Here is a 26,188-nt window from a genome sequence, read left to right on the forward strand (position 1 = left end):
TGCCACAAGGCAGGCACAAAGAACTCCAGCATCACTGTGTATTGATTTTGTCTTCTGCGCACTTTGCCTCATCATGAGCTTCTTTCTTCCGAATGTCTGTCATTACTCGGCTAGCTAATGAGTGGATAATTTTACTCAAGTTGATCCCTTATTGACATATAGCTAAGTAGTAGATAACTAATAAGTATATTATAATTCATGATAGTCTTTTTAAAGTACATGACTACATCACAATTTCCTGTTGGGCTTGTGTCCTGGTAACTGCTTCCTGATTCGTTATTGATCTTATGCCAAATTGAACTTTGAACCCATGTGAGTGGTAAAGAAGCATATCACGCTGCTGAGTATCTGTCATTGCTGTGTTGGCTGATCTGTTGATGAGGATTGTTGTGCCAAGTTGATCCTTGACTGATGTAAGCAGTAAATAAGAATTGCTATAAAATAAAGTCCTTTGAAGTGCGTAAGCATTGTCCTGCTCTGTTTCGGGCAAGTTTAACACAGACAGTCTAGCAGGATGCAGCAACATTTGAAGTGAAGGATGTCGGGAAATGTACTTCCACCTTTTCCCCCATCTGTTTCTCTCATTTAAGTTTTCCTTATTAAGAAAATCCAATATAAGGCACACGATGTAATTTTCTAGAAAACTGTAAACACCACTATAAACATTATGCTTGTTGTTGTTTACTCAATATGCGTCTTTTTGTAAATAATGCACAAACGTTGAATAAAACAGTTTAAACCAATATAAGGCACACGTTTGTAAAAACAACAAACAAACAACAACAAGTACTAAAAGGTCCACTCACCAAAACCACTATCAGTATCAGTATCAGTATCACTATCACTATCACTATCACTCTCAGTATCACTATCACTATCAGTATCACTATCAGTATCACTATCAGTATCAGTATCAGTATCACTATCAGTATCACTATCAGTATCAGTATCAGTATCAGTATCAGTATCACCACAAAACATGCTATGAAGTGGGGGGCATACATGTATGCACATTACCAGAGGACATTTGGTTTGGGAATAATAGCTGTTCTAGTGCTGAACAAAGGTTGGAGTCAGTAATACGTAAAGTTTTGGATGCTTTTTGAGTCACTTGAGAAAAAGTGACTCTATGTAATCGGTCAGTGTTAGTCTGTCCGGCCGGCCGTCCGGCCGGCCGGCCGGCCGTCCGTAGACACCACCTTAACGTTGGACTTTTCTCGGAAACTATCAAAGCGATCGGGCTCATATTTTGTTTAGTCGTGACCTCCAATGACCTCTACACTTTAACGATGGTTTCGTTGACCTTTGACCTTTTTCAAGGTCACAGGTCAGCGTCAAAGGAAAAATTAGACATTTTATATCTTTTCTCGGAAACTATCAAAGCGATCGGGCTCATATTTTGTTTAGTCGTGACCTCCAATGACCTCTACACTTTAACGATGGTTTCGTTGACCTTTGACCTTTTTCAAGGTCACAGGTCAGCGTCAAAGGAAAAATTAGACATTTTATATCTTTGACAAAGTTCATCGGATGTGATTGAAACTTTGTAGGATTATTCTTTACATCAAAGTATTTACATCTGTAGCCTTTTACGAACGTTATCAGAAAAACAAGGGAGATAACTAGCCTTTTCTGTTCGGCAACACACAACTTAACGTTGGGCTTTTCTCGGAAACTATAAAAGTGACTGGGCTCAAATTTTATGTGAACGTGACTCATTGTGTTGTGAATAGCAATTTCTTCCTGTCCATCTGATGCCTCATATAATATTCAGAACTGCGAAAGTGACTCGATCGAGCGTTTGCTCTTCTTGTTTGGATAGATTTTGCTGTTATTGTAATGTAAGGCTGAACATTTGCAAAAAGTTCAGGGCATGTATAAGGTATCTTGTCAGGCTTTGGAGTTTTGAAACTCCAACTTTCATCAGGCATTACCGTCGAGGCCGACCGGCACGGTTGGCCTAGTGGTAAGGCGTCCGCCCCGTGATCGGGAGGTCGTGGGTTTGAATCCCGGCCGGGTCATACCTAAGACTTTAAAATTGGCAATCTAGTGGCTGCTCCGCCTGGCGTCTGGCATTATGGGGTTAGTGCTAGGACTGGTTGGTCCGGTGTCAGAATAATGTGACTGGGTAAGACATGAAGCCTGTGCTGCGACTTCTGTCTTGCGTGTGGCGCACGTTATATGTCAAAGCAGCACCGCCCTGATATGGCCCTTCGTGGTCGGCTGGGCGTTAAGCAAACAAACTAACAAATAACCGTCGAGGCCTTTCTCAGATTTGTGACCTTGCACTCTTTTTAAAGAATTTTTATTTTACAGGTTTTCCCCTCTGGCCTCTTGCCTCGAGACCTGTTAAGTATACTTTTGTGTAAAGATTCTCTCTCTCTTTTCCAACATTGTCTATCTGTGTACCTCAGGTTTTTCAATATTTTTATATCCGGTTATTATGTTTCAGGTTCAAATCCCAAAGCATCTAGGTCAGCTGCTGTCTAGGCCGAGGTCCAAAGAGGCCCTACCAGAGGGTGGAGGGGGGAGCTGCAAGGGCTCCATCACCAGCAAAGATGCTCGCAACGACACTCACCTCAAGCGGCGCAGGGCCGTGGACATTTCGTTCAAGGACCTGCAGTACTTTGTCAAAGAAGGCTCCAGAAATAAAGGTCAGTACTATATGCTTCTTTTTTGGGGGGGAGGGAGGGAGGGAGGGAGGGAGGGGGGAGTATGAGCAATCTAAGTCGCTCTTATCTTCGAATGTCTGTTTTGTCTTTACAGAAGGATGACACAGTTGCTTCTCTTTCACTCTGATTCTTTGTCATGTGTTTTGTTGACTGTACGTGTAAAACTGAAGTCATATTCACAACATATTTCTCCCTGAAGAACTTTTTGAGGAGTTGTACATGTGTATTTTGCTCTTTTTAAAGCACTTATTGCCCCTAAAGTGTGATGGATATTAGCAGCAGGATATCTTACAACAAAAGAATCTTTCATATCTCAACACTATTTAGGCATCACTTTTTACAGGGTTTCTCGGTGCATGATCTGCACAAAGAGCATATTCACCTGTGGACACAAAATCGCAGAATTTCTCAATGCCTCATCAGTAGACGATGTTGGGAAATAACTCTGTCAGGTTTGTATAGGTTGTGAAAGAGTGAATACCCTTGCTTTTTCTTGGACAAATAATGCACACATGCTCCTGTCTGTGTGTTTCCGACACACCCCTCGCTAGTGATTGGCCTCTCCAATGTTTGTCCCAGTAAAAGCAAGGGTATTCACTCTTTCACAAAGCAGTCAAACCCAGCCGAGTTATTTCCGAACATCGTCGATTGAGAAATTATGCGATTTTGTGTGCACTGGTGAACGTGCTCTTTGTGCAGATCATCCACTGAGAAACTCTTTGAAAAGTGCTAGTGATGCCCAAAACAATGTTGAGATGTGAGAGATTCTTTTGTTTCGAGATGTCCTGCTGCAAATATCCATCACACACTAGGGGGCATTATTTTTTTAATTCGTCTGTTATCACATTGTTCACAGGTCAGAAGGAGATCCTCAAGACTATCTCCGGGACGTTCAAGAGTGGTGAGCTGACAGCCATCATGGGGCCTTCAGGGGCCGGCAAGTCCACTCTCATGGACATCGTGGCTGGATACAAGTCAGTATTTCTTGGTTGCGCATTGTCTGCTACTCTTCTTAGTGTCGTTTTAGTATATATTAGGGGGAGTGTGGTCATACTCAGAGTGAAAATAAGAGAAACTTATATTTATAACTTCAAACAAGAAGCATCTGTTGGTTGGTCCACTTGTGATACACAAAAAAAAAGATGTTTGTTTAGCAGTCTTTTTTCCCTTCTAATTCGTAATGCCAATGGTGAGTAGAAAACAAAAATCAACCCAATTTCATACCTAAAAAGTAGAATCAAAATAGCTCCACCAGTACAGGAAATTGCTATGGGATTTTTCTGAGAAGAGTGTCTCTTTTGTGAACATATCAGGTTTTTCTCCTAAGAATGAAGCAGAACTGCACAGTTCTTTTCAGCAGTTATTGTTTGATAGGCTGCATCACATGCAGACATAAGACCATGTGACAGTGGGGCGACATATTGTCTCTATACTGTTCCTGTCTTTGTTCATTGTGAAGAGCTGGCAAGGGCAGACAGAAAATTGTTGTATGATTTGTTGGCTAGCTGTACAGGATGTATGATGAACTGACACCATTGACCTCTGGCTTTGGGTCAAATATCTTGACCCCTTTCTTCTTCGCTGACAATTACTCATGACAGGTGCTGCTCGTTTAGATGATTGTATACTAGTTTCCTAATTTAGTAGTTATTTCAGTCAGACATTTTGAAAAAGGGAGGCCAGAGAAGGCTAATCACAAATTCATTTTGTTAGAAAAATGAATAAAAAAGGGGGGTGGGTGTATTGAGGGGGGAAGCAGATAAAAACTTTGTGGAATTAAAGTTTTCGAGGTTTGTTTTTTGTGTGGTTTATCTTTAAGTGGACGGGTTATATTTATTGAAGTCGGTGTTGCTGTCATGGTAGTCCACCAGCAGTGCTAGCTTTTATGTTTGGCTTCTGATAACTGTTTCTGAAGTTAATGCTTGGACAAGTTCAAGCACCTCAGCAAGTACAAAGTTAGAATAGAATGTTTTAGCCTGTGTGTGAGGGCGAATGTCAACAAAGACAGTGTGTGTTAATCCTGGCACTAGTAGCAGTTATGCTCTCTTTATGGAGTTTTCTCCCTCCTGTTCTCTTTATGCCAACCATACTGAAGTTTAAATTAACGGTTATTGTGAAGAAACGCTGAAGTTTAAATCACCACAGAGAGTGAAGAACTCGTACAATAATTTTCTTCATTGACATTTAGCTAAAGCTTTGCATTTTCCTGCTTGTCCAGGACAAAGAACGTGATCGGCACAATCATGGTTGGCAAGAAGGAGCGAGACCTGCGTTCGTTCCGCAAGATCTCGTGTTACATCATGCAGGACGACCACCTGCTGCCTCACCTGTCTGTGGAGGAGGCCATGATGTGTTCCGCTAACCTGAAGCTTGACGAACAGCTGTCGTCCAGGGAAAAGAGAGAAATGGTATGACTATCAGGGGGTGGAGGATAATGAGGCGGGGGTGGTTGTGGTGCTCTGTGTGTGTATGTGTAGGTTAACCTCAAGCTGGACGAACACCTGCCACTTGGAGAGAAGAAAGAAAAGTTAATTTGGGTTAAATTGGAAGATGTGACTGTGCATCTCATTCTCTCTCTTCCTCTCCCTCTCTCTCCCCCTCCCTCTCTCCCTCTCTCTCCCCCTCTCTCTGTCTCCCTCTGTCTCTCCCTCTCTCTCCCTCTCTCTCCCTCTCTCTCTCCCTCTCTCTCTCTCTCCCCCCTCTCTCTCTCTCTCTCCCCCCCCCCTCTCTCTCTCTCTCTCTCTCTATCTCCCTCCCTCCCTCTCTCTCTCCCTCTCTCCTCTCTCCTCTCTCCCCCCTCTCTCTCTCTATTTCTTGGTTGCCTACTCTCGTTGTAGTACACCAAATGCATCCTGGGCTGTCGATAACAGAGTGTGATTGCACATATCTAAACAAGAATCATGAGTTTACACATCACTTACTTCACGCTTGTTTTGTGCCAGGTGGACGAGATTCTGGACATCCTTGGTCTGAACGAGGCCAAGAAGACAAGGGCGGGCAACCTGTCGGGCGGCCAGCGTAAACGTCTCTCCATCGCTCTGGAGCTGGTCAACAACCCGCCCATCATGTTCTTTGATGAGCCCACAAGGTGCCTACTTTTGTCTTATTTGTTGACCGTGTTGAGAGGGGGAAGCGGGGAGAGAGAGAGAGAGGGGGAAGCGGGGAGAGAGAGAGAGAGGGGGAAGCAGGGAGAGAGAGAGGGGGGGAAGCGGGGAGAGAGAGAGAGAGGGGGAAGCGGGGAGAGAGAGAGAAGACGATGAGTGTGTGTTTGTTGACCATGTTGAGAGGGGGAAGCGGGGAGAGAGAGAGAGAGGGGGAAGCGGGGAGAGAGAGAGAGAGGGGGAAGCGGGGAGAGAGAGAGAGAGGGGGAAGCGGGGGTAGAGAGAGAGAGGGGGGGAAGCGGGGAGAGAGAGAGAGGGGGGGAAGCGGGGAGAGAGAGAGAGAGGGAAGCGGGGAGAGAGAGAGAAGCGGGGAGAGAGAGGGGGAAGCGGGGAGAGAGAGAAGATGATGAGTGTGTGTTTGTTGACCATGTTGAGAGGGGGAAGTGGGGAGAGAGAGAGAGAGGGGGAAGCGGGGAGAGAGGGGGAAGCGGGGAGAGAGAGAGAAGATGATGAGTGTGTGTTTGTTGACCATGTTGAGAGGGGGAAGCGGGGAGAGAGAGAGAAGATGATGAGTGTGTGTTTGTTGACCATGTTGAGAGGGGGAAGCGGGGAGAGAGAGAGAAGACGATGAGTGTGTGTTTGTGCGCATGTGTGTGTTTGAATGGAGGACTCTGAGATGGCAGAGGTGAATGGGTGTGTGGGGGAATGTGGGAGTGAAGAAAGTGCGGTGGGTGCTAAAGTAAGGTGCCTCTCTCCCTGGGTGGGGCGTCAACTTGCCGTCAGAAGTGCTTATCACTAACAAAAAAGTTCTGTTTTCATATTATTGTGATAAAGTATTATTCAGATTTTGTTTCTCCAAAGAGCTTGCACAGTTTTGGCAGCAAAGCAAGGGATTGCATCTGTTTTGCTAAGGTTATGTCACCTTTTCTTCCACATATTTTGAGAGGCATCACGCTTGCGAAAAAGCTAGTGACTGAAAGTGTGCTGTACAAAGGCATGTCCTGCAGAATATAAGACTGATGTGTGTGTTACAGTGGTCTGGACAGCTCGTCGTGCTTCCAGTGCGTGTCACTGCTGAATATAAGACTGATGTGTGTGTTACAGTGGTCTGGACAGCTCGTCGTGCTTCCAGTGCATGTCCTGCAGAATAAAAGACTGATGTGTGTGTTACAGTGGTCTGGACAGCTCGTCGTGCTTCCAGTGCGTGTCGCTGCTGAAGAAACTGGCCTCGGGGGGACGCACCATCATCTGTACAATCCACCAGCCCTCCGCCAAGCTCTTTGAGATGTTCGATCATGTAAGCAGTCAGTGTGTGTGTTGGGAAGGGCTGAATAAGTGTGACGCTGGAAGAGTTTGAAGGTTGACGTTGGGGTCAGTTTTGCTGTAATGGTTGTGTGGAATATAAAAATTACGTCTGCCGTTTGTCATAAAACAGGATCTAACAAAAGGTAATGATAATAGGTCTTCTGGAAGTTTCAGTTTTATAAATATCTGTGATAAATAACAGCTTCTGTTAAACATCTTCTTCTTCTTCTGCGTTCGTGGGCTGAAACTCCCACGTACACTCATGTTTTTTGCATGAGTGGAATTTTACGTGTATGACCGGTTTTTTAACCCGCCATTTAGGCAGCCATACGCCGTTTTCGGAGGAAGCATGCTGGGTATTTTCGTGTTTCTATAACCCACCGAACTCTGACATGGATTACAGGATCTTTTTCGTGCGCACTTGGTCTTGTGCTTGTGTGTACACACGGGGGTGTTCGGACACCGAGGAGAGTCTGCACACAAAGTTGACTCTGAGAAATAAATCTCTCGCCGAACGTGGGGACGAACTGACGCTGACAGCGGCCAACTGGATACAAATCCAGCGCGCTACCGACTGAGCTACATCCCCGCCCTCTGTTCAAACTGAGAACTAGTGTTTTGTTAGAAGGTGCCAGCTATAGGGAACACAGGCACCAGTCACAAGAAAAGTAACGGTACAGTGCGTGCATGTCTCGGACAAAGGACAGCAGTGCAGTGCACCTGAGGCCGATTCACTGACACCACCTTGCACAATGAGCAGAGGATTGCAACTCCAGCAGTAGCGCATATTAGGCCAAACAAAAATATAGGTTGGTTGAGGGTGACGTGACCAAAAAAGATAGGGTCGGTAGGTCGTTTTTTAATTTTTTTAATTTTTTATTAAAAAAACAAACAATTAGTTGAATTTAAAGGAGGTTGCTTCCCTTAGTCTCGGTATGGTTTGCAAAATGTGGCGAAAGTATTTGTTGTTTTGAGAAATGAAAAAAAGTTGTAGGTCGGCGGGAAAATTTTTACCCAAAACCAACATATATTTTTGTTTGGCCTTACAGAGGTTGAATCTGAGACTGTAAGATACCAGTGCAATATTTTCCCCGTTGTATTAGGTTTGCCTTCATTGCATGGAGAGTGTAATGTTGATGTGGTTTGCTTTGTGTTCCAGCTGTACATGCTGGTGGAAGGACAGTGTGTGTACCGCGGCACAGTCAAGGCCCTGCTGCCCTACTTCCAGGCTCACAACCTGCACTGCCCCAAGTACCACAACCCTGCCGACTATGGTACGTGTTGAGGCACAGACTTTGTTGAGATTGGATCATTAAATTTGAGTCAAAAAACCTTTTGTAAAACGATACTTAATTACCTCTGCTAGATTACTGAAATTTGTAGTTAACTTTCTATTCTAAACTTTTATTTCTAAGTGTTCATGGTTTTCACATGTTCAGCTGCCGATGGGGTCCTTTTAAAAAATGATGTATTTCAGTCAGTGAGTTATGTCACTTCAGTGGTAAAAACCATTATAACTTGAATCAGCCTTTCATGACAATCAGCAGTGTTAGATTCCTTTACTCACTACAGTGATAAACGTGATTGTAAATAGTTTTAAGCATTGAAGTTACCATGTGAACTGAAAAAGGAAACACACTTGCATCGGTCTTGAATAGCTTTAAAATGCGGATGAGACGATGAACTATAACAACCAACCAACCAACCAACCAACTCCCGTTAGCAAAAGGTTGTTGTCATTGTCTTTCAGTGATGGAGGTGGCGTCTGGGGAATACGGCGAAGACAAGGTCAAGCTACTCAAGTCAGCCGTAGCGAAAGGTCACTGCGAACCGTTCCAAGAGGAGTTTGAACGCGCGCACTCCTCTGGCTCTGCCACGCCCAGCGACCACTCGTCATGCGTGGGTGAAGATGATGGAGACGACTCGTGCATGGAGAAGAAAGATCTATCGGCCGCTGTGAATGGTATCTGTAATGGCGACTGCAACAAAGAAACGCTGAAGAACGGCGCCTGCCTCGGTTCAGAGGTAAGTCTGAAGGGTTTTCTTGTGATTTCCTTGAGTACTTGTTTGTGTTTCGTTGTTATTTAGGATAAGATTCATATCGTAGAAAAGTCTGTGTGAAATCTATATTTCTTTCGAATACATCACCTCAATTTAACTAATAGGAGTTACCTTACTTACGAGTGCTAGACTGAGAAGCGTCCTATGTTACCAGTACTAGACTGTAAACAAGGTCGCTAACTCTAGATTTCCGTCGGTATACCATTTAGGGGAGTAGTCTCCCTTTGTCGGTAGTACCTCTCTGCGCATGTGCCAATGCCCATAATCCCCAGTTTCAATTTCTTGCTACGGGGAGCTAGACGTGTATTTAGACCTTTCCCGTCTAAGAAGACTTCCTTCACAGGAACTACAATATTCACCTTCTATCACGGTTTGGGCTTTCCTTTTTAAGGGCGATTACTACGCCCGTATACATTCAATGATTCATCACGTTGAACAACGTAACGAACCGTGAAAATGAAAGTGAAACGGCTTAAAAATGTAACAAAGTTACTTGGTCATAAGTAGAAGGTACTTCAATCATCAATGATACCTTGTTGACACACAGAGCCTAACAGGCTCCGTTACTTGTCTTTTTTAACTAGTGAACATGCATTTGAACGACAACTATTCTTTACTCAGTCGTTACGAATGTCGAACAGATATTTACAGCGGTTGGACCGGTTTCATTGGCGCAATAGAACTCCGCGAACGATAACTTACCTTGCCGCTTTCAATGGAAAGCAACGGCAGGTCACCCTACACATCAATGTAGGAATACGAACAAGACCTTCAACTTCGAAATTACCCGGAAGTTTTTTGCGTTTTAACAGCTTTTTATCGACTACAGCGAGGTTTACCATGCGCGTTATCCCGACCGGAAGCGCATTTCTGATCCGAATTTTTAGGCGTACAAAGTACCGAGCGCCCGCGAAGGTTACATACGGCGTATGAATACTTCTGTCATTACAAACTGCGATGACTCTTGCGGGCAGCGTAGATACGGAACGCAGTACGCTTGAACGCTGATTGAACTGAAGGCACAGAGCGCCCGCGAATGTTACATATGGCGTATGAATACTTCGGTCATTACAAACTGCGATGACTTTTGCGGGCAGCGTAGATACGGACCGCAGTACGCTTGAACGCTGATAGAACTGAAAGCGGGTTGTATCGAAGAATAACAATAACAAACCTCGCCCGCTTGGAAAGAAAACCAAACACTGAGATTGAGATATGCGCCTCCGGGAATATTACGGAGGGAACTTCCTTTACTCTCAGAGAAAGGCAAGTAATTCTCTCTCCTATGTTTCTGGGAAACGATGTTTTCTGCGGTTGGCAGATTATGGTTTTGGTATTTTTATCAGATGATCATGGTGGACTCACAGAGACCACGTGGTGGTACTTCTTCAAATTGGATAAAGAATACTTTCCTTGCCAACTTAACTTGATTAACTTGTAAACTTGTATGCGTGCATACATACACATTATATATATATAAATATATATTAAAAATTTTAAAAAAAAATTTTTTAAATTGACAAGGAAGAATTAAAGTGTATGCAAACACAGATGGGACATCTTTATTGGGATATAATCCTTTTTTCTTGGCAAAGGGTATCAAAGAAGTCAGTTGATGTTACAAATTCCATTTTCATGGAGTGTTTAAATCAGCTATCTGAGTGGTAAAAGATTTAACTTATGGATAAACTCAAGTGTTTACACTTTGAGATTTACACTCAGCTAAAATCTGTTGATACCACAGTGCCAGGAGACAGCTCTTCAAATTCAATTAGAACAGGCACACATATATACTTATGTTCTGTTCCAGTGCACAATTGATGTACATTACACTTGAATGACATGTTATGAATAATATACAGTTGAAACCATGCCTTAGGGGCATGAATAAACTTGGTTGTTAACACATGAGTATTACACTCAGCTGAGTTTTCACAACATGCAAGATCGAGCAAGGCTCTGAATAATACTCACAGGGGAGCTTCCTATAATGTTGTCATGCCTCTACTTATTCCTGGTTCGTAGGCAAAACCTAAGCCTTTGACCTTTAACAAGGCCACATCTCTACTGTTGTCACCTAATCCTACGACTAGGTTCTCAGAAGTAGACAACAGGACCTAACAATAAGAGGCTGCCCTTAAGTAACACTGGCTCTAGTCAGGTTCATACAAGGGATACAATGTTTATCATTTCATATTATGGAAAATATAACATATTTGCTAAACGGATGTTGTTACAACACACAATTAACTATGCCTCCTAGACAGAGCGGCTACTCTCATGAGAAAGGTACTGGATAAACTCTTGGCACATCCATGCCGTTATCAGTACGAGGGGGAATTAAGTCATGTTGACATGTATTTATATATACGTAGACATTACCAAACAGACAATGTCGGGCGCTCTGGGGGAATACCTCCAGTAAGCACAGGAAGAGACAGGCTTCCTTTTCGCCCTGATAACTCCCAGGATCGTTGCGACAGCTTATGACAGACCCTCCAGCTGTCAGGCAAGACGTCCACTGGGCGTAACATGAGTAGAATCTCCCTGAGGTAGCTACAGCCTCGTCTGCAACCTCTCCCTTGAGGTGACCCCGAAACACGGCTGTTGACAGGACTGGGCCCCTCCCACCACTATCTTTGCCAGGGTTCCCCATCATGATGGTGGCTTCATGCATTTTGACTACCAGTATTCAGTGCTGCAAACTGCCTGTAGCGATGCTTCAGCACCGGAAGGACAGCTCCCGCCCCCCTTTGCCTGTCTACCACCTCCTGACGGACTGAGGAAGACCTAATGTTTAACGCTCTTGGAACTAGACCAACACTTCACGCCTGACCATATTCAGCAGTGCCCGGCTACACAGAAGTCTGGGAGTGTGAGGAGAATGCCTAGAGCCTCCTAGTTATCTTCATCACCTGGAATGGAGAGCTAATGGTTAGAGGCTACAACCTTCACACCGGGGAGCCGCCCTACCAGTAACAAGATGGCACCTGCAATCTGCATACAGATCACCAGTCAAACAGCGGTGGACAACTGAACAGGGTATAGTAGTCACATCAGTTTCCATGCATACTGCAAGCTCTTGAGGTCTCTAGATGTCTCCTTCGGATACACAGCTACAAGACAGACACTGCGTACCAAGATAAGAGGAATCAAAGTGTCTCAAGACATTTGCCTGAGGAAACGACTCTGAAGATCACTCACACTTGGAGTGGAGCTTGTTCAACAGGGTAACAGGCCCAAGAATCTTGCCATACAAGCGTCGGGCAACACGGGTGAGCATGTTCAGGCTACATCACAAGGCGGGGAGCTGTTGGACATAACGCAGAGACGGGGGAAGAAGTGCTCTGAGATCGTCAAGTACAGAATGCTTTCATGACCTGTGGACGGACTCAGCGTAACAACTTGTAAGAGTTGCCCCTTCTTCCTGAATGTCGTCTGACACCCGCATCAGCCAGGGGATGATGATAGAAATGTCAGATTGTACAGTCGACACTCAACAGAGGATGTCCGACACCTGTAACAGGTCACATCTCGACTGATAATGGTAACAACTCTGGCAGAAGCATCAACAGGAGAGACGACAGTAGACGTCCTAGAGAAGGGATGGGCCGTTTAAGATCACTGGGCAGGTGCCCCTGAGATGATCAGCAGCTTTTGGAAGACAACCTACCCCAGGGTCAGGCAGTCCTTAGGCTACAAAACCTCATGGTTATCATCCTTGGACCAAGTCAAGAACCGCCCTGATATGGCGCTTCGTGGTCGGCTGGGCGTTAAGCAAACAAACAAACCAAGTCAAGGCAAAACCCTTCAACAGGGACAGCACTCAACCTACGTCATGCTTCAGAGACGGACAGACTTGACTAAAGAGGGAATGTCTCCCGAGGTGACCCCGCCCGTTTTTCCATGGACTTTCCAGGAAGGACACAGAGATAGTCTGAGGTCTGGCCAGCCATCCGCACTATGAGATCCATGGGCCAGATTTCATAGATCAAGGAGGACCTCTCAGCCCATGCGGATTGTTTAGTGCTGCCAGACATCTTGGACTGGGTAAACCATACGTCCCTCCATCATTGAGTCAAATTTTCCTGGAACAAGAAGAGCTTCCTCTACCTTTAGGGGTATTGGGTACGGCCACAGACACACTTGGATTTGGGAAGGCTCAGCCACCCCTTCCAACCGAACCTTGAATTGGACAAGCTTCGTTTGCCTCTTACAACTGGCGCTCTAAGATCCCTGGACCACAGAGATAAGACCTAGAGGTATTCCTCCCCCGAAAGGCATAATGAGTGCGGCAATACCTTTGACAGTGGGTGAATGTGTCCATCCCATCCATAGACTCTCAGATGCCTGGACTCTAAAGCTAAAGGAGCTGGAGGAAAGAGACACAGTGAGATCCTAGCAGGAGCTAGGAATATCACACAAGGCTATCTCCCTCGCTCCCAGTCTACGGTGACACAAGGTTATTGGGTGAGTATAAGTTGTGTCACTCTAAGAGCTTGAGGTAGAGACACAGTGAGATCCTAGCTGGAGCCAGGAATACCACACCAGCCTTTTCTCCCTCGCTCGAAGAGCCTGAGGTAGAGACACAGTGAGATCCTAGCTGGAGCCAGGAATACCACACCAGCCTATCTCACTCACTCCCAGTCTACGGCTACGCGTCGTTTTGGGCGAGAAACGTGGCAACTCGGGTGCTGACTAAGACCTTTGTCAAGTCAGAACTATGCATCAGACCAAGAGAGTACACCTCCTGCCTCAGGCAGGGGCCTGAAAACAACTCTGCATAGTCACCCTAGAGCTCAGCTCCACAAACAGCTGAAGTGCCCCAGAGCTCACAAAGCTATGCTGGTCAGACAATGCAACACTTGCCGCCCACAGCCACGCCTACTGAAAATCCAGATATGGACTTGGGTGATCTAGGCAGAAGTACTACTGAGATCACAACATAAGACATCTTTGTGAGTTCAACTACCAGGGGGCAGAACTTTGCATCAGCCCAAGATAGTGCACCTTCGGCCATAGGCCGGAGAACATCACTGCATAGTCATCTAAGAACTTGTGAGCTCTACAGAAATCTGGAGTGTCCCAGAACCCACAAAACCTATGCTGGGCAGACAACCCAGCAGATGCCACCTACAACCATGTTTACAGAAAACCTAGATCAAGGACCTGGCTGATCAAGCCAGAAAACGGTCCTGCTGAAATCACAAATGGGACCTCTCAGTGAGTTGCATGCCAGGCATGGCACCCTCTTGAGTAAGACAAGAGCGGTCATTCAGCCAATAAGGGCTCAGAGATGCCCATGGTCACTGGGGACCCCCTCACGCTATAAGTGTGGAATTTCAAAGTAAGAAGCAGGTTTTCCCCTTGGGTAAAGGCAATACAGCTGGCTGTCTTTCACTGGCTATTCTAGGACAAATGGTACCTATAACCATTAAGGGTAGGCTTATAGCCCCCACATGCGTTGAGACAGGCACAGGTAAGGTGCAGACAGTGACCGTACTGCTGAGCGCACTTGCGCTTACTTCCTGTCACGCAGGAGGAACAGCTAAGTCAGCCTGAATTTACACTGGTATCTGTGCCTACCATCCTCATTAGAGAGGTAAATTCAGAGAGGATATATATATTCATTCATGCGACTGGCACAATTGTTTGCCATGGAAAGTGGTGCCTCAGACCAGAATTCTACAGGATCTCTGGAAATCTCTGTCAATCTCCCTTAAATGGAGGATCAGTCGCAGAGATGCACCTTGGTGATAAGTTCAAGGTATTAGAGGAATTGTTATCTCTGACCATTCCTCATCTTTTAGGTCGTTCACCTGATCCGCCTGCAGAACTTTACGTTGCTGGGGAGTTGGGTCGCTCAAGGCGCATAATGGCAAGTCATAACCATAACCCAACATTGATAAAGACAAGTGATCAGAGGAATAGTAACGACCATCGAGTAGAAACCAGCTCTACTTTGACAGGTGGGACTTTCTTTCGATTGTCCCTTTCTGGAGCAAGTTGACACAGTGGCAACAATGCAACTTGCCACTCGCCCGACTCAGGATTTCTTGCTTCTCAGTCCGATGATCTATCCTTTTCTTCCCCCGATTTTACAGGGGGGATTCCGGACAAATGGGCTGAGTCGGGTGAGGTGACACTAGATTACCGATCGAAAGTCAACCCTCCAGCCTGTTATCTATTCTCCTATTAGTTAAATTGAGGTGATGTATTCGAAAGAAATATGTATTTTTTACAAGTAAAATGACTATTTCTAAGAATACTCACCTCAATTTAACCAGAGACCCTCCCACCAACCCCGCTATTGACTTAATAGCTTCGAATTGAAACTGGGGATTATGGGCATTGGCACATGCGCAGAGAGGTACTACCGACAAAGGGAGACTACTCCCCTAAATGGTATACCGACGGAAATCTAGAGTTAGCGACCTTGTTTACAGTCTAGTACTGGTAACATAGGACGCTTCTCAGTCTAGCACTCGTAAGTAAGGTAACTCCTATTAGTTAAATTGAGGTGAGTATTCTTAGAAATAGTCATTTTACTTGTAAAAAATACATTTTGTTTTTGCAAAGAGTGACTTCCAAGTGCAGGGGAAACAACTTTTGATATGAAATTGCAAGAAAGTGTGCATTTTTTTCAAGGAAATATAGTTCACTCTGTCAGTGACACTGCAAAAAAAGAAGAAGAAAAAAAGCGCTTACAGAAAAAATGACAGTGTAAATGGAGACAATGTTATAGGTTGAATTGAAGTAGCTTGTTTTTGTTGCCCAAAACAAACAGATGCCGGTAAGACCAGGTGTTTGATGTTGTGAACTCCACCAGGCAGAATATTGTGTGAACCTCTTGTCTCTTTTTTTGGTTCACTAGACGTATTCCGACTGTGTTCCTCCATTTGAGTGGTACCAACTTGTTAGTGCATTTGGTGTGTTACTGTTAGGTAGGGGAGGTCGTTATAGGCACTGTTTTTGTTGTTGATACACGTAATAGGAAAATCTGTGTTCTACCTGTAGAACTAGAAAGTAGCTGGCAGTATTTTAAAGACTAGTAGATTTTAAACATAATTGAGCATTAGGCTTCTGTTTCTCTGTCACGGCAGAATTATTTGAAGGATAGCTGACTTTTTTTCCTCAAATTTAAGTATTATTACTGTTTGAGTTAAAATGACAATGAAAAGGAAATAAGGGGGTGTAGGAAGTTGGGTCTGCTTCATGTTGATCAAGGTTACAGTGCTACAGGACATTTACATTTGATGGCATAACTAGGGCTTTTTTAATATATATGGATATATATGGACACACGTTCAGTAAAAGTTAACTTGTGGAGGGATTTGAATCAACATTATGCTGGTAATTTTCGTTTAGTTACTGGAGGTTTTCCCTGCAAAATGATTCTCTTTAATTTCTGCGCCCCCCCCCCCCCCCCCCCCCTGCCTTGACCTCTTTCTTGTGTGTGTATTTCTTTCTCACTTTACATTTTCTCACTATTTAAGTGTCAAGTGATAATTATCTTTTTTAATTTTCAGATACCGTAAATTTACTTTTTGTTTGATAAAAAAAATTCACTCTTTTTCTGTCTTTCTCTGTGCGTTGTTTTTTTTAACCTCTCCTGGTATACATCTTCATTCTTCCTTTTCTGTTCCTGTAAAAGTACTCTTTTTATATTTAGTCAAGTTTTGACTAAATGTTTTAACGTAGAGGGGGGAATCGAGACGAGGGTCGTGGTGTATGTGCGTGTCTGTGTGTGTGTGTGTGTGTGTGTGTGTGTGTGTGTGTGTGTGTGTGTGTGTAGAGCGATTCAGACTAAACTACTGGACCGATCTTTATGAAATTTGACATGAGAGTTCCTGGGTATGAAATCCCCAAACGTTTTTTTCATTTTTTTGATAAATGTCTTTGATGACGTCATATCCGGCTTTTCGTGAAAGTTGAGGCGGCACTGTCACGCCCTCATTTTTCAACCAAATTGGTTGAAATTTTGGTCAAGTAATCTTCGACGAAGCCCGGACTTCGGTATTGCATTTCAGCTTGGTAGCTTAAAAATTAATTAATGACTTTGGTCATTAAAAATCTGAAAATTGCAAAAAAAAATAAAAATTTATAAAACGATCCAAATTTACGTTCATCTTATTCTCCATCATTTTCTGATTCCAAAAACATATAAATATGTTATATTTGGATTAAAAACAAGCTCTGAAAATTAAATATATAAAAATTATTATCAAAATTAAATTGTCGAAATCAATTTAAAAACACTTTCATCATATTCCTTGTCGGTTTCTGATTCCAAAAACATATAGATATGATATGTTTGGATTAAAAACACGCTCAGAAAGTTAAAACAAAGAGAGGTACAGAAAAGCGTGCTATCCTTCTTAGCGCAACTACTACCCCGCTCTTCTTGTCAATTTCACTGCCTTTGCCATGAGCGGTGGACTGACGATGCTACGAGTATACGGTCTTGCTGAAAAATGGCATTGCGTTCAGTTTCATTCTGTGTGTTCGACAGCTACTTGACTAAATGTTGTGTTTTCGCCTTACGCGACTTGTTATTTTTAATAAGAAGAGTTGTCTCTATACTTCAATTGGTTTTGGTTTTTTACCATCATCTCTTCCTTGTGATAAAAATAAATGAACAAGGGAAACATTCACACAGAGAAACAAGAGTCAAATAGTTTGTGGTAAGATGGATGCTTGGGGCAAGCATATTGAATCGTATGGATTGGAAGCTAAGGACAAATCTTGGATAACGAATTCAAATAAAGTCTTTCTGTTCTGATCGAACTTTATTTGAGCACCGGACATTCATATCATGCAAATAAATTTGTCATTGAATATGAAGGAGGGGAAAATGTGTGTGTGTGTGTGTGTGTGTGTGTGTGTGTGTGTGTGTGTGTGTGTGTGTGTGTGTGTGTGTGTGTGTGTGTGTGTGAGTGAGGAAAAAGTGTGTCACATAATGTAACGTGTGTGTGTGCACATGCATGCTTATGTATTGAGCGATGGAATAAAATTGTACCTGATTACTGGGTATTGTGTGACATTCGCAATTCTTTGTAGGCTTCACCCGTTTACTTTTTATCTCATCAAGTTAGAAACAGTCTTTGATCATACATTCCGTGCATATTTGTGTGTGTCTTTTTCCTCCATCTTATCTTATACTTATTTTTCATATGACTTCCCTTTTCAGCAGTCTGACTCAGCAGAGGTCTGTTTAGTTTATCGTTTTCCCCTCATCGCATGAACATTGAGTTGCATTGCCTTCCTCATTTTGACTTGGACAGACTATGCAGTGGACTCGCTCGAGCACTGGCTTGTCATGCAGTTTCTGCTGTGTAGATTTTTTTTATTGGCTATTTTTTTTTAAATTTTGTGTACATGTATTTGCTTCATTTTGTAATTTTTTTTAATTTGTATTTTATTTTTTTTATTTTTTTTTTTGCATCAGGGGAATTTTACATGTAGTGCATTTTGTTTGTCTTCACTTTGGTGTTTTGTGTCTTGGTATATAAGTCCTGTCGGGGTTTGAAGTGAACGACAAATAAGTTAACCTTTCTGCTGGGACTAGGTGTGCTTGTTTACTTTCACTCTGTTTTCTGAAGTCAACAGTAGACAACTCTTGAAGAGCTGAATGGTTAGAGGTTCAGTATTTATATTTTTGGATGTAACATGAAGAAGAAAAATCTGTCTTGTTCTAACCTTTCTGGTTGAACTAACTATTCGTTTTTATTCCTTCTTGCATTTATGAAATAATGGAGTCCACTAGTTCATCTCAGGAACACAGAAATTTCCTCTTCTTGTATTTCTCAATCCATCATCTTTTGTGGCACTGCCGTTCTCTGCCATTTTGAGAAATTCCTGAATTATTGCTCCTGCATCTGGAGCATGAGCCATACTGTTGGCTACGGTTATGACAGAATAAGTGTGTACCGCTGAGATAAAGGAGTTCGTTTTTCTTCAAAGATATCTAGAGCCATGGCATTTTCTCACACATTACTGGGTCTTGGAGTCGGCCTGGATTTTTCTGTTTCTTTACTAATTTCATGAATGCGAGTAACTGCGTGTGTTGCCTTTGAATAGATCCACTGTCAAGTTATTTCCAGACTCCGCAAAAGATGAAAAGCATCGTGTGTACGCAATGTAGCCGAGTTGTTTTGGGTTCTTTATCTGGTGCGTTTGGCTTTGCTTGCATCTTCCAACAGAACAGCAGCTTTTACGTAGGCTTATTTTGTAAAACGTTTTAGTTATTTCATGTGGAATATGTAGACATTTGACATCCTGTAGATTTGGGTTTTGATTTTGCTTGTAGTTTTATGTGATGTGGTTCAGGATATTGAGGCTGTTTTCAACTTATGATTTCCGCTATTATTATAAAGGCTGTCAGCAAGGAGGAACATTCAACTGGCTGCTTGTGGTAGTGTACAATCTGCATGTGTTTTTGTGTTTTGTTTGTTTGTTGGGAGTGTGGTTTACTTATAAAATTGTTTTTTTTCCTTTGTTGTTAATAACTTAGCCAATGAGAAAGTGGGTTTTGTGGACAGTTATAGTGTAATGAGTTTACTTTTTTAATTGTTACCTTTCTGTGAAGGGAGGGAGATGGGAGGGGCATAGGTTGAAGAATGAATCATCTGACTATAGGCAAGTTAGTAACGTGGTTTCCGTGGAAGGATTTGATTTAGTTAGTTATTTTTGATGTTCATAAACATTGGGTCATAACCTTACATTCAATCACATATTCTTACCTCAACTCACATAAATGGCATTAACTTCAGTTCATTGCTAAGATATTGAAGTAGTACTCGACCCTGGTAAGGGGGGAAGTAACTCCCTAAGAAAAACAATCCGTAGTCAAGGACGGGAGTCACCTCCCCTACCGGTAACCCGCACATGCGCGGTCCTGCTACCGGCCGTCATTCCACCCACTTCAACACTACTGCACAGACGTGTTGTTGTACTCCGGCATATTTTTTGCCTTGGCCTTTTGTGGAAGGCCATTTGACCCTGGTCTTTGCGTTGCTATCTTTAGGTAAGATCGTTTCACTATCTCTTCGCTGCGTTCGTTCGAGTATTTTCGTTCGTTTGAGTATTTTCGCTGTTGTAATTCATCTCCACGTGCGCGTGTTCGATATTGCAAATGGCGGACAAAAACTCAAAAAGCAAGGGCAAACTTGTTTCCCTACTCTCTTCACCGGGAAAAGAGAAGGATAAAGACAAGTCTAAGTCTAAATCAAAGACGCGTGCCTCTGTGTCTTCTTCACAGCCTACTTCTTTAATTCTGGTTACCGACCCGGTGACTAAGAAGACAGAACGGGTTTCGCTCGACTCTACGTCACCGTCACCGGTTTTCCCTACGCGGGAACGTTCTTCTTCTCCTCTCTCGCGCTCGCAGACGCCACGGTCTAGCGAGTCCGTGTCGCGGGAAGAAATTCTGGCTATGTTTGCAACTCTGAAACATGACCTAGTTGCCTTACATTCGGCAGAAAGGCCTGTCGCTCCCCTCCCGCCTGGCGTGGGGGGGGTGGCTTCTCTTTCTAGGCTGCGGCCGTCCGCGACGATCACGTCGGCTGATCTCGGGCCGGATTTTTCTGGTTTGGTTGCGGATTCCCCTGCCTTTTCAGGGGGGTTCGCGGCCTTAGCGCCGCCCGGTTCCAGCGCTTCGGCGTTGGGCGGCGTTTGTGGGAGTCCCCATCTTTTTGGGGGCTCACACTTGCCTGCGGGCCCGGGTTACGCTCTTGCGTCGCCGGGTTCGCAGACGGCTCCTCCCCGGCAGTACACCGTCCATCACGTGGCGGGTGCGCTAGGGAGCGGCGTAGCGCGCCAGCCTGCCCCCCTGGGATCAGTTTCGGCTGTCCCGGCCTCTGGGGGGCAGGCAGCAGCGTCTTGTTTGCCCAGCTCTGGCCTACAAGATTCTGTCGGCGGTCATCGACCTGTAGCTCTTGGTTCGGCTGCCGCCGTTCCTGGTTGGAGTTCGCAGGGGGTAGGCTCCTCTGGTTGCCCCTCGGGGCTTCCGGTCGGGCCTGCCCGCGGATTGTCGTCCTCGACTTCCGGTTGTGCTGTGGCAGGCACTTCCGGTGGAGGACAGCGGGCTAGTGGTTCCGGTGGCAGTGTCCCTGCTATCCCGTCCCTGGTTACGCATCGACTTCCGGCCCCGACTTCCGGTTCCGCCGCGGCGGTTCCGGTTGTCGGCGGTGCTGTTGGTGGACAGTTTGCGGCGCTTCCGTCTATTGTTCAACCGACTCTAGCCACTTCCGTGGACGGGTGGGTTTCCGGCTTACCGGACCCTCCTTCTGATGGAGATCAGGAAGGTTTTGGAGAGGAACAGGAAGGGGATGAGGATCGTTCCGAATCCGTTACCCCCTTACGGATTCCCAATAAGCTGGGCCCTACTCTGGAGTTGGCTGCGGAGATAACCTCACGGTACTTCCCTGAGGGTGTCTCCGCCGACTCTACTGTTGTCGCACCCCCTCCTTCTGCTTTGGCAGACTTTGCGGGCGCGGGGGACACGAGGGCGAAGTTCCGTTTCATGGAATCTCCTTCCGTCCCGTTTGTGATGGCTCAGGTGTTGGCGGACGCTAACACACCCTACCCTCTTTTGGCTGCTCATGGGGAAGCCCCCCCTTCTGCCCAGCCTTGGTTAACCTCGGCTCAGGCAGGCGGCGGCCTCCCAGCCAACTCAAGAAGATCGCGGCTGCCTAGCAGGCCACATTCTCTGCTCTCCTCTTTTTCGCTGCCCACAGCTCCACTTCCGGTGACTCCGGAACTGGCTCGCTTGCGGCAGGATGGTTATAGCCGAGATAGGACTTCCGTTTGTACGGAACAGAGTCTACTCGGGCTGGAGGAAAGCGGGCGTTCTTCCCTTGAACTGACCTCTTTAGCGGAAACGCTCATCCGGTCTCTCACGAGAGCCATCGCTTCGTCCATCGAGCCTTTTAGGTTTCGTGACGATGCTATTGAGGCTGATGCTGCCATGCTCCTGGCGGCGCTTGCGAAGGTCACTGACAGTCAGATGACGCTTGCTGCTCGGCTCTACTCTCAGGTGGTGTTCTGGAGGCGCGAGGCTTTTCTTAACGGCTCTCGCCTGACGGATAAGGCCACCATAGACTCTTTGAGAGTCTCTCCCTTTTCAGAGGGTGCGTTGCTGGGGTCACGCTCTTTGGATGCCCTTCGGCAGCAAACTGAGGAAACTCGTGACCAACATGTGGTGCAACTGACGGAACTCGCTCTTAAGCAGCACAGCAACAAACCACGGAGTTCTGCGTCAGCGCCAGACAGCTCTTCTGGGCAGCAGTCGTCTCGCGCAGGTAGGGGTGGGTCACGGTCCCGTCCTTACCAGCGTAAACCTTCCTTCGGGAAGCGGGGGTCTGGGCGCAAGCCCAACCCCCAATGAGCCACCCCCGATCCAGTCACCCCCCCAGCCTCTACCCTTTTGGTAGCAGGCGGCCTCCTCCGGGTCCTTCCAGCTTGGCTGTCTCGGACAAGCAGCCTATGGAGCATGGGGGTGATTCGATCGGGGTTCCGCCTTCCTTGGCAGGAAGGCAAAGCCCCTTCGTCCAGGGCGCCGGCCAACTTCCGGTTTCCGGTCAGCCCAGACGCTCAGGAGACTTTACAGGCGGAAATCCTTCTCTTTCTGCGGAAGCAGGCTATAGAGGAGTTTCTCGGCCACCCCTTCTTGGGACTTTACGACAGAATTTTGGTTGTCCCCGGGGTGTTGCACCAAGGCATGGTGTTCGATTCACGGGAGTGGGCAGTCCGTCCCACTCAACGTCGTTTATACAAACTGCAGGCGCGCCCTTTTCAGGCGGCGCTCAGTTCAGTCTGGAATCCGACGTCACACGGCTGGGACGTCTCAGTTCCGTTTCGGGGTCTGGTTGCAGCAGACCACGCCTCAGTGGATGAACACTCCTTGGCTTTCCAGGGCACCCATTTGTTGTTTCTTTACGACAACACGGCGGTCTCTGCTTATTCCAACAAACAGGGCGGGTCCCGATCTTGGCTGTGGTCCAGCCGAGCATGCGGGACTCTTTCTTAGATCCTGATCTCGGCTCGCTATCTGCCCGGCTGCCTGAACGTCCTTGCCGACGTCATCAGCCGTTCCTCCCAGATCCTCCACACGGAGTGGACCATCACCCATCAGGCGCTCCTCCTTCTTTGGGCGCAGGTAGAGCGTCCGATGGTCGTCCTTTTCGCCACGAGATTTTCACGTCGCCTCCCGATCGTTGTGTCTGTTTCCGGGCCCGGAAGCTTGGCAGATCGACGCGATGACGATCAGCTGGGCAGGGCTAGAGGCTTACGCCTTCCCTCCCACTCCACTCATCGGAAGGGTTCAGCCTAAAGCCGACTTGGAGCGGCTTCATCTCCTTCTCGTGGCACCGCGCTGGCCCAGTCAGCATTAGTTCCCAGACCCCATGCGGCTCACCAGCGGCCCGCCAATCCCGCTCGGCCGCCGGCGAGGGGAGCTTTTCCAGCCCAGAACGGGGACTCTGCACAATCGTCCCGAGGGCCTGGATCCTCACGCCTGGAGAGGGTTCGGAGATCACTGGGGTGCTCAGGCGCCTCCGTTTTCGCTTTTGGACTTAGGCCAGAAGGCTCACAGGCCACCTCCTCTGTCTACTAGTCACACTGGCTGGCTTGGACTCGATGGTTTGCGGCTAACAATGTTGTCCCGGTCGCCCTGCGATCAATGCAGGTCGCAAACCATCTGGCATGGCTCTCCGCTCGGGGACGCGCCGCGTCCGCTTTGCGCGCTCGCCGCTCAGCCATCTCTGTTACTTTTAAGCAACTTGGACGCTCCATCTCCCTCGGGGGAGTTATCGCGAGTGTGCTAAAGGGCGCGGCCCTCAGTTCTGCAACGGAGAGAACTTCTGTCCCGGCTTGGGACGTTCTTCTAGTACTCGAATTTCTCCGTTCTAGTGCTTTTGAACCTTTACAAGACGCTAGTCTCTCTGACCTTACGCGCAAAACTCTCATACTCATACTGCTCGCTTCCGCGCGGAGGGGCAGTGAGATCCACGGCCTCTCAGGCCTAGACCGGGATATCACTTTCGGGAGAGACGGCTCGGTTTCACTGCGTGTCCGTCCCGATTTTCTCGCCAAGAATCAAAAACCTGGTCCACTTTCACCGATCATTTCCATTCGGCCTCTCCGGGACATTTTTAGCCCCCGGCGATCCGGATCTTTCTAACTGTCCGGTACGCGCGCTTAAGGCTTACTTGTCGCGCACCGCTCCGTTTTGAGCATCAGCTCCGAAGTTGTTGTTTATTTCGATCATTTCAGCCCGAAATAAAGACTTTGCAAAACCACGCTTCAGATGGTCTTCCACACTTATAAGGCATGCTTATCAGTGGTGGCAGACACAAAAAGGGGGGGGGGCAGTCAGCCCTTCCTCCTCGATCACCTCGTACGCACGAGGCTTGAGCGTGGGCAACTTCCTTAGCTGTCCTCAAGTCTGGAAGGATGTCAGACGTCCTCAAAGCTGCATACTGGACGACTCATGATGTCTTCCTCAGCTACTACCTCCGGGGCATTGCCAGCACTCATCCGGACGGTACCAACTGCCTCCCAGCTATGGTTGCCGCAGGCCAGATACTTCCAAGAGATTAATGCGAGTATCCCACCGCCTTTATGTGCAATCTGCCATTTATGTGAGTTGAGGTAAGAATATGTGATTGAATCGAAAATTTCAAAACTAAATTTTCATTTAATTAATATACTTACTCAACTCACATCGTTTATACCCTCCCATCCATCCCCGCTAACATTATATGTGTTACAGGTGTGTGTTTCCGTGGGGGAATGACGGCCGGTAGCAGGACCGCGCATGTGCGGGTTACCGGTAGGGGAGGTGACTCCCGTCCTTGACTACGGATTGTTTTTCTTAGGGAGTTACTTCCCCCCTTACCAGGGTCGAGTACTACTTCAATATCTTAGCAATGAACTGAAGTTAATGCCATTTATGTGAGTTGAGTAAGTATATTAATTAAATGAAAATTTAGTTTTGAAATTTTCGATTCTTCGTCATGATGCATGCACATATACTTTTAGCATTCCATCCCAGCAGAAGTTTAATTCCCCCCGCGGGTTAGGGGGAAGAATTTACCCGATGCTCCCCAGCATGTCGTAAGAGGCGACTAACGGATTCTGTTTCTCCTTTTACCCTTGTTAAGTGTTTCTTCTATAGAATATAGTCAATGTTTGTAAAGATTTTAGTCAAGCAGTATGTAAGAAATGTTAAGTCGTTTGTACTGGAAACTTGCATTCTCCCAGTAAGGTAATATATTGTACTACGTTGCAAGCCCCTGGAGCAATTTTTTGATTAGTGCTTTTGTGAACAAGAAACAATTGACAAGTGGCTCTATCCCATCTCCTCCCCTTTCCCCGTTGCGATATAACCTTCGTGGTTGAAAACGACGTTAAACACCAAATAAAGAAAGAAAAGAAAGTGTCTGATTTCACTGAGGGAGTTTTATGTTTTGGGTGCTGTTGATGATTACAGTATACGGCGCTACCCATTTTTTTTTCTTTTTTTTCTCCTGCATGCGTGTATTCATGTTTCCAAGCCCTGAGACTTAATGCCGTGTGAGATGGAATTTTTTTACACTTTATTCCAAGTCACACGGGTATTTGGTGGACATTTTTATCTATGCCTGTACAATTTTGCCAGGAAAGACCCTTTTGTCAATCGTGGGATCTTTAACGTGCACACCCCAATGTAGTGTACACGAAGGGACCTCGGTTTTCGTCTCATCCGAAAGACTAGCACTTGAACCCACCACCTAGGTTAGGAAAGGGGGGAGAAAATTGCGGCCTGACCCAGGCCTGAACACGCAACCTCTCGCTAAAGAGCGCAAGTGCGTTACCACTCGGCCACCCAGTCCATACCGGATGGTTGTTTGAAATGTGTGTTGTACTTTATTTTGTTTCTGTTTTTGACTCACATGCGAAGCAAAAGTGAGTCTATGTACTCACCCGAGTCGTCCGTCCGTCCGTCCGTCCGGACGTCCGTCCGGACGTCCGTCCGTCCGTCCGGAAAACTTTAACGTTGGATATTTC

General features: G+C 46.0%; 1 protein-coding gene across 6 annotated transcripts in view; it reads left to right on the top strand.

Annotated features, from left to right (window-relative positions):
* Positions 1 to 26,188, top strand: part of LOC138972668 (ATP-binding cassette sub-family G member 1-like) — a 91,139-nt gene that overhangs the window by 8,817 nt on the left and 56,134 nt on the right. For 4 of the 6 annotated variants that reach the window (XM_070345320.1, XM_070345324.1, XM_070345322.1 and 1 more), the window contains exons 3-10: positions 2,453 to 2,654; positions 3,529 to 3,646; positions 4,891 to 5,080; positions 5,615 to 5,760; positions 6,947 to 7,070; positions 8,238 to 8,352; positions 8,829 to 9,103; positions 18,330 to 18,347. In XM_070345320.1, the coding sequence (XP_070201421.1) occupies positions 2,453 to 2,654; positions 3,529 to 3,646; positions 4,891 to 5,080; positions 5,615 to 5,760; positions 6,947 to 7,070; positions 8,238 to 8,352; positions 8,829 to 9,103; positions 18,330 to 18,347 (1,188 nt within the window). The remainder of the gene's footprint in view (positions 1 to 2,452; positions 2,655 to 3,528; positions 3,647 to 4,890; positions 5,081 to 5,614; positions 5,761 to 6,946; positions 7,071 to 8,237; positions 8,353 to 8,828; positions 9,104 to 18,329; positions 18,348 to 26,188) is intronic. The other 2 variants (XM_070345325.1, XM_070345326.1) reach the window with 2 other exon arrangements.

The sequence above is a fragment of the Littorina saxatilis genome, linkage group LG8 (genome assembly GCF_037325665.1).
Source record: "Littorina saxatilis isolate snail1 linkage group LG8, US_GU_Lsax_2.0, whole genome shotgun sequence".
NCBI lineage: Eukaryota > Metazoa > Mollusca > Gastropoda > Littorinimorpha > Littorinidae > Littorina > Littorina saxatilis.